Consider the following 13466-nt stretch of genomic DNA (forward strand, 5'->3'; position numbering starts at 1 on the left):
AACGTTTCAACATTAAGGGTAACAATATTAAATTGTGCATACTTATGTTTGTGAGAAATGGAATAATATATCAAGCTTAAATAAGTCGTTCATCTAACGACTTCAAATTCTAGCACTGGAGACCATTAACGCCTACAAGTTCAGTGCCATTTTTTGAATATACTGATGGGTCGGCATTGATAGACTCTGGAAGAGCAGGAAATAGACTGTATTAAATTTCTTGGCTCTGACTTAGTAAAAATCTTTGGAGCAGTTTTGATGCTGAGGCAATGGCAGTATGTCAATGAGTCTCAACTCGATGAGGGACATTTGATGGCAACACAGATTTTTGTAGTCACTGGACTCAAAACCTGTACCACATTCTTTGCAAAGCCCTGGACCATGGCCCCCCAATATTGACACTGTCATCATGGCTTCACATAACATAAAGCAACGCAATTGCACCCATGTAATAATGCAGTGGGTACCGAGTCACATAGGTGTGACTGGCAACACTATTGCAGACTCCTTGGCCCACCAGGGAGGGCAAATTCCACCCATCAAACAGGCTGTAAGTTTCCACCATGCTCTGGCTATAATTAAAAAAACAGAAATGGAAAGTGGTTTGAGTGCTGGGACAAGTCCCAAATAGCCTACGGAGTCTGGAAGCGCATGAGGCACCCAAACCGCAATTCCCGTGGTGGAGGCTGTCCAGGCCTGAGCAAGCTATTATAGCACAGTGCAGGACAGGCCACTGTCCCGTTGGCTCATATTACTCAGTGCTATGGCCAAATTTTGATTCACGGTGCCCACGCTGTGGGGAAGAAGAGGAAACCGTGCCTCATATTGTTTGACTGCCCCAGACTTGCTGATCTCCGTCTCGACAGGTCTGGGAAACCAAATATTCTCTACCTTTATGGTGAGATGTATGGACTATGCAACACAGCAGGGCTTTAGCAAGAGCGGATTAAAGCCTCTCAAGCCCTCACTCAAATGGAGTTTTATGATGATGATGATCAAGCTTAAATTTATTTATATAAAAAAAAACTCAGTCTTTAATAAATGTAATATAAGAAAATGGAGAAAAAAAAAAGAGTTGTACCCATCAGGTTCTCAATTTTTGGTCAAGAAATAGACCTAAACATCTCTTGACAAAATTAATACTTCTTAATCCAAATAATTTTGACTTTTTCCCCCCATTTGTATGACTGTATCATTTCATTACATCATATGTACTTATCACAAATAAAGTACACCCTTTCAGACCTTGCGATATATGGGGTACATGGTGTAAAGGCCATCTATTTCTTTGGCCAACGGTTAGCGATCAGGTTTGTCATGTGACCAGCACAACGACCAACCGCCCTTACTCTCACACACTAGAGTCGTTTAAAACAAATCCAAAAGTATATTTTTTAGTTTTTTTAAATCGGAGGATTAGGTCATTGCCGTAAATCCGGACCTGGATTTAGAAATTTCGTGTACGCTACAAATGGACACTTCTTAACCACGTGGTTTTGCCAGCCGACGTAAGATTTAAAATGTTAGAGTTAAAAATGAAATAAAAAAAATGTATCTCTTTTGTGGAGGGCCCTTAATTATCTTATCTTATAAAATACAGACGTTACTTCAAAACGGAAGATGGTTACGTCCAACGCGTCATGCATTCGGTCATGCATATTAACCGATGACCTAAATTCTGCCAATTCATAGGTTTTCCTGGGTAGCTCAGACAACCCGTTCCATGCTCTAATAGCGCCCAGGGAAGAGGGAGGTCACGGAGCTGTAGCCCCCCAGCCGTCCCTTCAATACGGCTTAGGCTACCACTGTATGTTCAAATGTAACGAGTCTCTAGCAACTATGCAACCAATAGTTGTTTTTTTTAGACCTTAACACACTTGTTTCTACTGCAGATGCGTAATTTAAACTGAAAGCTACAATCCTCGTATTTCCAAACACTCTTTAAAGTGGTTTCTAATTTAGGAGTCGTTCTACGTGATGTCTCTTTCTCTGCCTATGAGAGTTTTTTTTTTTTCTTATTTCCTACAACTCAATAATTGTACTAATGAATTAGTAGACAAAAATTACCGCATGCAGACCTTGTAATCCATAAGTCAGATGATGTAAAGGTCATCTGTTTCTATGACCTAATCTTATCTAGGATATTGTGTGGCCTGCATAACGACCAACCGACTTTACTTGCTCCAACTAATGTCGGATATACAATAGAGTTTGGTGGGCTTAAGGTCATCCTTAAAATCCCAAATCCTTAAAGTTTAAAGGCCTACTCCTGTCTTCTCCGAAAATGAAAACCCGAGAAACCTGCATGTTTCTACTAATGAAATGCTAATACCGTGTGCCAGTTCCGGCATTGGTAACTTACAAAGTCTTACACATTTGATCTTTAAAATAATGTGATTTAAACAAGTTGTACCATTTTGAATAATTATATTTAATTTTAATACTGAAAAGACTAAGTAATTTGTAGGTTGCAATAAAATTGACTAAACGTCTGCTTTCCAATAAACACAAATAATTAATGGGTTTTTAAATGAGAAAATAATTACGCCAATGTGATGTAGGTGCCTGGTTGTCCTTCGATGTTCCATTCCACTGAATGGCTAGAGCCAGTTTCCCTTGGACTGACAATGTACCCACATTCGCCTTTTTGACCTTTTATATTACCTTCTTCTGAAAGCAAGTCAAATATAAAATAATACAATAAAAACAAAGCTTTTATTGGGTGAAATTGCATCAATTATTTTCAATCCATCATGCTGTTACATTTGAAAAGAGTTCTAGACTAACAACAATAAATGTGTGCTATTGGCGATATTTTACATAGCTTATAACAACTCACTCCGTCTGTCTGTCTGTTTTTTTTTTGTTTGTTTGTTTTATTTTTGTAAAACGATGAAATATGTTTTTCCCCATCTCCCATTCTCGGATCAAGTTAAAACTTTGCATAATTATTTATTGAACCTGAAAACACATGCATGAATAAAAAAAAATTAATCATTTAAAAATTGTTTGGTAATTAATTACTTCTCGGATAAAGTTGAAATTTTGCATAATTATTCATAGTCGATAACAATACACGAATCAATCCAAAAATTTACCAGTTAGTTAATCATTTAGTACTAATTAATTAATTGTGTTTTTTTTACAACAGATAGGGAGCTAAACACAGTAATTTTCATATAATTAGAGGTTATTTCCCCTTAGATAAGCTCTGGTTTTAAGACGTATTCTTCTTTCTATTGCTTGTATTAATAACAAACAATAGAAAGTACATTCACGTGTAGTAGACTTTACATAAAGCTTTCAACGTAAAGATTCAATGAACTGAGAACAGCGCCTTGTGAACATAATTACAGTTGCCGATACGTTTTCCAAAAGCAAAGATCGGATGTTACCGACATTTTCAGTACAGAAACAAATTATTTCCCATACATTATTATTATGTACTCTGTGTTGAAACTGGAAGCTACCAGAAGACAATTTGTAAATAAATTCCTCGTTACATTTCTTTAAAACCTTGACCCTGTTACAATAATATTTCTTAAAGTGCAATGCTTGTGCATTATGAGACAACTTTCTATAACATTCATTCTTTAGGACTGATGATGTAAAGGGCATCACAACGACCTACCACCTTTACTTTCCTTGACATTCATTTTACTTAGTCTCAGGATCGTAAATTCCCAGTCTTCACCAAGAACCCAGGACCTCTCGCTTCGCAAGCCAAGTGCTTAACCCACTCAGTCACCACAACCGATGCGTGATTGGCAAGAATAAGATTGTTGTTATCTCTCTTATTGAACTAGTCAGTGTTCTATTTTAGTATCAACTTTATAAATCGATTTATACACTCTAAACTACATCTTATTTGAGGTAAAGAAAGCAGTTGGAAGACAAAACATAAATATGCTATAAATTATAAAAGTGTTAACATTAAGCAATATAGTTTTGTATTAGCTTGGAAAGAAAAGGGTATTAAGACTTTCTTACTTTTGGCGCACATGCCAATTTCAGCATCAAGGAAAGAGTCTTGTGGACAAGAACATTTGGAATTGCTGCAATATTCAGTCAAGCATTGAGAATTGGAAGTGCAAGAGTTTCCATACTTTGTTTTTCCAGTTTCTGGCTTGATACATTTGGTATAAGACCAAGAAACTCTGATCTGAAAAAAAATGATCACATAATATTAATAATAAGGGATAATGACAACTGTCCTGACACATTCGAAGCCCTAAACATTCCTAAGAGGATCTTTATTACCTGTCAAAAGGCAGTGCTGCTGAAGACCTGTCACAACATCTGTAAATTTCTAAGTGGACACTGTCAAAAGGGATCACAGTGAAACAAGCTTCCCTTTATATTTGTTGAGTCATATAGGCTCTTCTTACATTTTCATAAATCTATTTATAACTATATAATCATTAATTGATCTTTTTTTTTTTTGGTAACAAAAATATTGTTGAGTATTACTTGTGTGAAGTCTTCCTTACATTTAAGGCGTATATTTTATACAATATCCGTTTTAAACATAAACTAATCAAGAAAGTTACAAATGATGAACCAAAATGTCCCAACAATCAAAATTTCTCTTATATTTTAGTATGTTGTTTCGAATTGAATGTTCATCACTATTTTTTTTAAAGCTATACTAGTTTCATTAAGCTACTTCACTGGGCCAAAGGGTAACGCATGGTCATTAAAAACTGGCGCGTTATTTTCATTACATTTCATTTCGAAGAAAGAAAACCAAGGAATGTGGTTCATATTGATGTCTTTAAATTATGAACCAATAAATCAGTATAACACAACAACAGACATTTAATCATTTCTGAGGGCATGTACTTCTAGTCTAAACCATTGATATAATGTAAAAGGACAAAGACACAATGTATTGATAAAAAGAAGCAAGTCAAGAACATGGCTCTACTCTCGGACACCAAACATCCGCTATGTTTCCGGCAACGAAACCACAATTTGTTACACGCGGAAGAATAAAAGTCAATTCGGTCAGTAAATCTACAAATAAACACTTGAAAGCGACTGGCTTAGCCGCTACTTCCTAGTAGTCAGAAAACTTTTTAAAAGATGAAATCTGAACCAAAAAAGGAAGCACATTTAAGCATTACAGAAATAGAGTTTTATCTTATCTTTTTATCTTATATAATACAGACGTTACTTCAAAAAAGAAGATGATTACGTCCTACGCCTCATGCATTTAGTCGTGCATATTAACCAATGAATTAAATTCTGCCAAGTCACTGGTCTTGCTGGCTAGCTCAGGCAGCCCATTCCATGCTCTATTAGCACTAGGGAAGAAGGAGCATTAGTATAAATTTGTCCTTCATATGGTATGAGGTTGCTCAATTTATCTTTGTGTCTTTCTGAGTATTTTATTAAATTTTGTTTTTGTATTTGAAGATTATGGTTCAGTGTTTTATGTATAATTGTTACTTTACTTTTTTTTAAAAACGTAACATCAGAACTTGATCTAAAAATTTAAAGAAGTAGACATGGACGTAAATGTTGGTAACGTTGTCTGGAACTCTGAGTCTAAATAAGAGAGTTGTTTTAAGAGTGGCAACACATTGAGTCTAAATAAGAGAGTTGTTTTAAGAGTGGCTACACATTGAGTCTAAATAAGAGAGTTGTTTTAAGAGTGGCTACACATTGAGTCTAAATAAAAGAGTTGTTTTAAGTGTGGCTACACATTGTGTCTAAATAAGGGAGTTGTTTTAGGGGCTACACATTGAGTCTAAATAAGAGAGTTGTTTTAAGTGTGGCTACACATTGAGTCTAAATAAGAGAGTTGTTTTAAGTGTGGCTACACATTGAGTCTAAATAAGAGAGTTGTTTTAAGTGTGGCTACACATTGAGTCTAAATAAGAGAGTTGTTTTAAGTGTGGCTACACATTGTGTCTAAATAAGGGAATTGTTTTAAGAGTGACTACACATTAAGTATAAATAAGGGAATTGTTTTAAGAGTGACTACACATTGAGCATAAATAAGGGAGTTGTTTTAAGAGTGACTACACATTGAGCATAAATAAGGGAATTGTTTTAAGAGTGACTACACATTGTGTCTAAATATGGGAGTTGTTTTAAGAGTGACTACACATTGAGCTTAAATATGGGAGTTGTTTTAAGAGTGGCTACACATTAAGTATAAATAAGGGAGTTGTTTTAAGAGTGGCTACTCAACACTGTAAGAAAAATAGATGAAAGCCAAACGAATTACAGGGACAGGGGCAGGTAATGGTGAAAGTGAATATTTTATTTCTGTTTCGCTATTTAGTTATTTAGCTGGAGGTCACTCAGAATGGCCGCGGGAGGTCACTCAGAATGGCCGCAGGAGGTCACTCAGAATGGCCGCAGGATACACACTTGAGACCAAAAGAAAATCGCTGTCTAGGACAGACGCAGACGGTGAAAAGACAATCTTAATCGACCACTGGCGGACAATGGTTATGCTTACCTGTTTTTGGAGCAAAATAAGTAGGTTACAGCAGGGGCTGTGTTGCCACGGGAAATACTGCATTCCTCATTAATTTTCTGACTCGAAGAGGAATAGCCTTATTATTATAATTATTTAGGTGTGAAAGAGTTAAACCCTTATTTTTAAATTCTCATGTACGAATGTGAACAGTAGGCCTATTTAGGTGATTGTTTTCAAATGTTGTTTTTTTTTTTACTTTTTCTTATATGAGAGAGAGGGGGGAGTTAGCCACTGCACGAGTAGAAGAGGACTAGTGTTTGCGTGCTGTCATTGAGTTGTTGTTTTTTTATTTCTTTAGTTATTATTAAACTTGTTATTTCCTGGATAGTTGGGAGTTTTGTGGCTTATTTAATGTATATTCATATGAGCACTATTGTGTATTATCGACCTACAGTGATCCAAGATATAGTGTTTCTAATTATCTCGATCTGAGCCCGTTTAGTTATGATCAAAGTAGCCTCCCTTGAGCCAAGCAAAAAAAATCTGACAATCGAGAAAAGTCGTCTCCAAGAAATGCTCAAAAGACAGAGAATATTACAGAGGCAGTGTAGATGTAATCCTACATGTCCCTGACATACTTGAACATATCTATATTTAGATCAGGACACGCCCCGCGCATGTCAATGTGTCGTTATGTACCATGCACGAAATAGGATTTCACTGTTCAACTTGAGGCGTAGTGTACAATCAAGTGCTTTCTGGGTAACGAGTCGAATTGATATTTCGGGTTGTCGATACCAGGAAGTTTGAGCCAAATAAAGCGAGCTTGAACTGACATAGACATCGAGAAACATTTGATTTTTAATATCTTATCTTATATATTACGGACGTTATTTCCAAAAAAGAAGACGATTACGTCCTACGCGTGTTCCTATGTCAATCTGGTCATGCATGTTAACCAAGGCCTATATGAGCAAAAGAACCGCTAATTACTGACATTTATCTGAAGGTAGTAGGGTTTAGCTCGTTTTATGCTGTGTTAAACAATTAATTTATCATGACTAATTAATTAACTAAATTGTTTATTTTTTGATTGATTAGTATAGTGTTATCAACTATGAATAGCCTAATTGTGCAAAATGTCAACTTGACGGGAAGTGGTAGAAAAAACATAATAAGGGGATTAAATCCATACGTGCAACCACACCACATCTCTCATTAAGTAGCATTTATTCCCATTATTTCGATATAAAAAATATATAATGACCAATAATTTATTAACTAGTTGGCTAACATTTTGATTGATTCGTGTAATGTCAGGTACAATAAATAATTGTGCAAAGTCTCAACATGATCGGAGAATGGGAAATGAGAGAAAAACATGTTCAAACTTTTTGCCAGACAGACAGACAGACTGAATGTAAGCTATACTATAGGACCTATATTACACGCAAAATTATTACAATAATTGCATTTTCTTCGATTCCAAGAATTAAGGAGGAGTGAAGAAATTCAAATGATCACACAAACCCGTTAGCGACCTGAATATTTTGTCACGACTAATGCAAACAAAGCCGTTGTCTTAAAAAGAGGACTCCTGAAGTTTTGTTTTGATTTGGCAAACAGCTTTTCAAATACACTGTCACGCAGCTATCGTGATAGCTCTCCAACTGGCTTTTTTTATCCCAACTTCTTTTCTCTATGCCAGTGAAGGTAAAACGGTGCTTAAGTTTATCTTTATGGCGCTTGAAGAGAGTAGCTCTGTTACGCCGTGATACTTCAAGCTCGAACCCCCCCCCCACCTTCCAAAAAAAGGTCGCCTTCAGCATGCGGCCGTACCACCAGAATGATAAGTGTCTCGCCTTTTATTCTAAAATGGTTATTTTTAAGGTAGCCTTGCCACCGAAGCAAAAGCCACCTTAACCTGCGCTATCTGTGGACGGGAGTGTCTCTCCAAAATAGGGCTCCACAGCCACATGAGGAAGTGTGCTCTGAGATAAGCCATAGTCGTTCTACGACTGAAGGAGGCCAATGATGATGATGATGACGAGCCTTGCCAGTGTGTGTCCACTCGATGGAAACGATCGAGGAGCCTTTTCAATTTTTTTGTATGATTTGGAAATATTGGCTTGCATAATCGCTACAGTTAAACATTTGATTTTTTGAAATTATAATTATCGTTATCTATTTCTTTAAAACAATTCTACCATGAGAATATGAATTGCCCTGATCTCTCTGGTCCTATCTTTATTTATTGGAATATAACGCTAACATGAGTTCATGAATGTCTCCAAAGATAGCCACCTGCAAAAAGTAGAAGAGAAAAAAACAGAGAAATTGATAGGAAGACAAAATGAAGGAATTGACGGGCCTGTCATTGAAACAGATTATGTTCTAGGGCAGCGGTTCTCAGCCTGTGGGTCGCGACCCCCTTGGGGGTCGATTGACCATTTACCAGGGGTCGCCTAAGACCATCAAAAATATGGATTGTTATTGTCTACTCTTCAATTGCTGTATGTGTGTGTGGGGGGGGGCACGGCAGAGTGGGGGATTGTAAAAGGGGTCGCCGAACTTAAAAGGTTGAGAACAACTGTTCTAGGGCATTCTAGGCTAAAAGACAGAGAGGAATGGAGAAAGATGTTAGACAGATCTTGTGTGGTGCCCCAACAGTTAAACAGACTAAGGGATAAGTGAGGGTGAAGTTGGTGAGCTATTTAATAATAGGGGAACAGTTACAGTAAATATACATTTGTATGATTGTTGTTTTTTTTTTTACATTTCATTATCAGTGTTACAATTCTATTTTATTGAAAGAACTTAAGCAAATAAAAAAAAAATATTTTATGATTACATAAAATAAATTTTTAAAAATATTTTACAAATTGTCACCAACTTACCAATACCACATTTATGAAAATAAAACAAAGAAAAAAGTTCGCCATCATCTAGGATGCGTACATCATACAGTGAGGGAGTGAACTTTCTAAACTAGCCTACTAAATTACATCCTATTAAATAAGAGCTACACCTTTCTCTTGTTGAGTATGAGCTAAAAATAGGTAATGTTTTTTTTTTTATATAAATAATGATTTTCTACATTAATTATAGAGATTTAACTGTACAATATTTCTTCCTCGTTTTTTACTTATTTGATAGAGTTTTGTTTTTTTAATTCATACTTTGTATAACTTAAATTTCTTCTTCACGATAATGGAGCATATTAGATAAGCAATTTCTTGTATAGACAGTGCATATACATTTAGTTTGCTCCTTTACACCTTGCGATCTTTAGGGTAGATGATGTTAATGTCGTCTTTTATCTTTGGTTAACGAGCAGGGTGTCATGTGGCCAGCTCAATGACCAACCGCCTTTACTTTCCCCAACTAAAGTCAGGTACCCATTAGAGTTGCGTGGACTCATGGGCGCCTTAAAAATCCCCGAATTCAAAATCCAAGTCTTCATTGAGATTGGAACCCAGGTCCAGAAGCCAAACACTCAGCCACCGCGCCCACTTATTCTCAGGTGCCCCCATGACATTTTCTATCCCCTACACTTAGTTTACGTTAAAAACAAACTCGTTCACTGATAATCTTCACATTGCTCTAACGTAATCCGTTGTCGTGATTCTGTACAACTTTTAACAAGTTTACTTAATTCTGTTCAATTCTATTTAGATAAGCGGCTAATAGTTAATGATTTTCTATAACAGCATTACCTGAGAACCAGCGCTGTTTCGTCTTAGATTTTAAAATAATTGTACTTAATTTTGCCTTACTTAGACTTTCTGCACTCGGCAACAAGCGACTTTCACAGCATGTTCCTTGATAATGACTACAGAGTGAGTTAATACAAGCTTTGTAAGAATAATCGCTCTCTATATTGTACAGGCTCTCTATATTGTACAGGCTCTCTATATTGTACAGGCTCTCTATATTGTACAGTCTCTATATTGTACAGGCTCTCTATATTGTACAGGCTCTCTATATTGTACAGGCCCTAAATGAGTTATTGTTAATTTTTTTTTCTTCTGACTTTCCTGATAGACGAAGACGATGTAAAGACGTGGCGAGAATATTTGTCAGTGATTTCTCTAGATGCAAGTCTTGGATGCGCAGTTAAAATAGAAGAGTTCTTAGAAGAAAGTGGGTGGGATGATAACAAAGAGATGAGAATGGCAGACGTGGTAAGCGTCCTAGTACATTAGAGATGTTATCAGATATTCGCTGATTTGAACTATCCTGATGTATTCAGAAAATGAAAAAAAAAGCTACACTTCTGTCAGAAAAAAAAATCAAAGACTATATATGGTCTATGGAAAAAAATACATTAATTATAGCACAAAACTGATTATATTATTTATCTTTTTTATCTTTGAGGAAATTTGTCTTACTGCTTATAAAGCAAAAAAACTTACCATACATTCACACCAGTTTCATTCAAATATTACATGTGAAATGTTTCTATCAGATAGTTGAATTGTATTTAGTGATTGCGTTGCCATGGGAACGAAGAAGTTATTGTTTCTGTTTTTAGTGATCGTAGTGGTGAATCTTCTTTGTTCTTAGGAGTAAGTTCCTCTTTAGGGCAGATGATGTAAAGATCATCTGTTTCTGTGGCACATGGTTAACAAGGGTGTCATCACGATTATTGATAATATAAAGGAAGTTTATAGTTTCACTATTTAAATCAATTATAATATATACTATACAAACAATAAAAAGTATAAATAATATAGCTTTATTATAGAAAAAGTAATGCAGCAAACTCATGCAGACACACTTCAATATTACATAACGTTGACACACCAAAACAAAAACACTTGACTAAACAATACTAAACAAAACCCTTTTCTAATCTTACTTGTGGAAAGTAGCACTAGCTCTACTTCATCATGCATATTCATAAAAAAAAATATATACTCCACTATTGAAGAGTTATCCTCAAACTTTAGACATACACCTAGTTGCCAGTTAAAACAAACTGTCAATGACATCAATAATAATGTATACTATTATTTTTATTGCCTTTACCACATAGATTTAGGTATCAATGATATATATATAAAACAGTTTTGTGAAAAAAATGTCTTCATTCAAAAATATTCATATCTGAAAGAATATTAGCCTAATAAGAATATTTCTTCATTGCATGAATACAAGTATTAGTTTACTAGATAAATAGCAGTGCACATCAAGCTAAAGTGTAAAAGAGAATATTATTTACATCTGAGAAAAAAAACTTATATAGGGTAATCCTTTTATGAGACCCACCTCCTTTCACAATACTGTTTCAACCTATAGCTACTAGAATATTTGGGATTTGACTTTATTTGCAATGATGCTAAGAAGCCATTCACTTTTTAAAATTTTTAATACACATTTAGCACTACATTGTTGATGTCAAGAATAGATTTGGTTAACCATAATCATGAGTGTGGCCCTGGATATTCTATCCAAATATAAATATGCAGGAGCTTACATTCTATTAGCTATTTTAGAAATGCCAAATTAAGTTACAATACCAAAATATATCATAGTAAAAAAATAAACATTGCTTAACAATTACAATAGCTCTTTTGATTGTGAAAATTGTATCAAAAATACCAAAGTAACAAAGTGAAAATTCATTTGTAAATAAAAAATTCTATTCTATGTTATGTCAATGTACATACAAAGTTCACAGACAATTATTTAATACTTTAGAATGATAAACAAGTTTATAACTATACCATAACATATAATATCACTGACAAGATCAATAACCATAAGTTGCAAGAACAGCAACAGCAAGATTTTTTGTTTCGGTTGTAATTGCCAATTTGAAGGAAACGTGGGACAGTCTAAAAAAAAAGTTTGATAACAAATAATGTCAGGATAAAACTAAAAAAAAATATCCTTTTTTAATGTGTCAATGATTAGTTCCTAGTAAAAAGAAATTGACATTTTTTTTATTTCTCATAATCTCCAAACTTCTGATATGCATCATCCTCATCACAATTATTCTTGTCTTTATTTTCATGATCATTGATGCCAAGGTCTACATCTTCATAATTCATTTCAACCTTATCAACTTCATCAGGTTTGCAATCGGAATATATCATAGAAGAACAACATCCCTTGGCTTCTGGTGTTTTGACAATAGAATCTGATTCTAAAACAAGCAAAATATAAAAAATTCTTTTAAAAAAAAAAAATAAGCTTTTTTAAACAGGAACTCTGCCCATAAAACTACATCAATAATGTACAAGTTATTTCCCTTATTAAATATCAAACAAAATAATTGATTACCAATAATTTATTGACTAATTTGTTGTTTTTTTTTATTAATTCATGTTTTGTTGGATACAATAAATAATTGTTTAAAAGTATCAACTTGATAGGAGAATGTGTGAGGGAGAAATAGCAATAATTTAAGGAGACTGAACCCAACAAATTTAGTCATATCTGTGAATACTGAAGGATTAGTTTCCCTTGTTGGTATCAAACAAAAATAATTAATTACCAGTAATAAATTGATTAATTGGTTACTATTTTTTATTATTCATTCATGTTTTGTCTATGCCAATGAATAACTATGCTAATGTGATAAGAAAATGGGTGTGGGAGAAATAATGTATACACACATTTTACCAGACAAACAGACAGGCAGACAGAGTGAGTCGATATAAACTTTGTGATAAAAAAAAAACACATCACTTATCACTTTCAACTTACCAATTATTATTAAATTGGAGACCGAAATTTCTAGTTAATTATATTTATTTTTTATAACTAAACTTAAAATTATATAAATATATTCTATTTGTTATCAACAATAAACATATACATATTAATTCTATTAATATTATAATAGAGTTTTAATTATATATATATCTTATCTTATCTTATGAAATAAAGTTGTTACTTCAAAAAAGAAGATGATTGCGTCCTACGTATGTTCCTATGTCAATCTAGTCATGCATGTTAATCAATAACTTAAAAGTCATTGGTTTTCCTGGCTGACTCATGCTCTAATGGCACTAGGGAAGAAGGA

General features: G+C 34.4%; 2 protein-coding genes across 9 annotated transcripts in view; both read right to left on the minus strand.

Annotated features, from left to right (window-relative positions):
* LOC106075060 (uncharacterized) overlaps positions 1-9489 on the minus strand; it is a 34564-nt gene extending 25075 nt beyond the window's left edge. For both annotated transcript variants that reach the window (XM_056033131.1, XM_056033130.1), the window contains exons 1-3: positions 9331-9489; positions 3991-4162; positions 2547-2670 (exon numbers count right to left, since the gene is read on the minus strand). In XM_056033131.1, coding sequence (XP_055889106.1) covers positions 2547-2670; positions 3991-4162; positions 9331-9378 — 344 coding nt within the window. In that variant the 5' untranslated portion in view covers positions 9379-9489. The remainder of the gene's footprint in view (positions 1-2546; positions 2671-3990; positions 4163-9330) is intronic.
* Positions 9490-11154: 1665 nt separating this feature from the next.
* Positions 11155-13466, minus strand: part of LOC106075062 (fibropellin-1-like) — a 51222-nt gene continuing 48910 nt past the window's right edge. For all 7 annotated transcript variants that reach the window (XM_056032240.1, XM_056032243.1, XM_056032242.1 and 4 more), the window contains one exon: positions 11155-12584. In XM_056032240.1, coding sequence (XP_055888215.1) covers positions 12382-12584 — 203 coding nt within the window. In that variant the 3' untranslated portion in view covers positions 11155-12381. The remainder of the gene's footprint in view (positions 12585-13466) is intronic.

The sequence above is a fragment of the Biomphalaria glabrata genome, chromosome 6 (genome assembly GCF_947242115.1).
Source record: "Biomphalaria glabrata chromosome 6, xgBioGlab47.1, whole genome shotgun sequence".
Classification (NCBI taxonomy): Eukaryota; Metazoa; Mollusca; class Gastropoda; family Planorbidae; genus Biomphalaria; species Biomphalaria glabrata.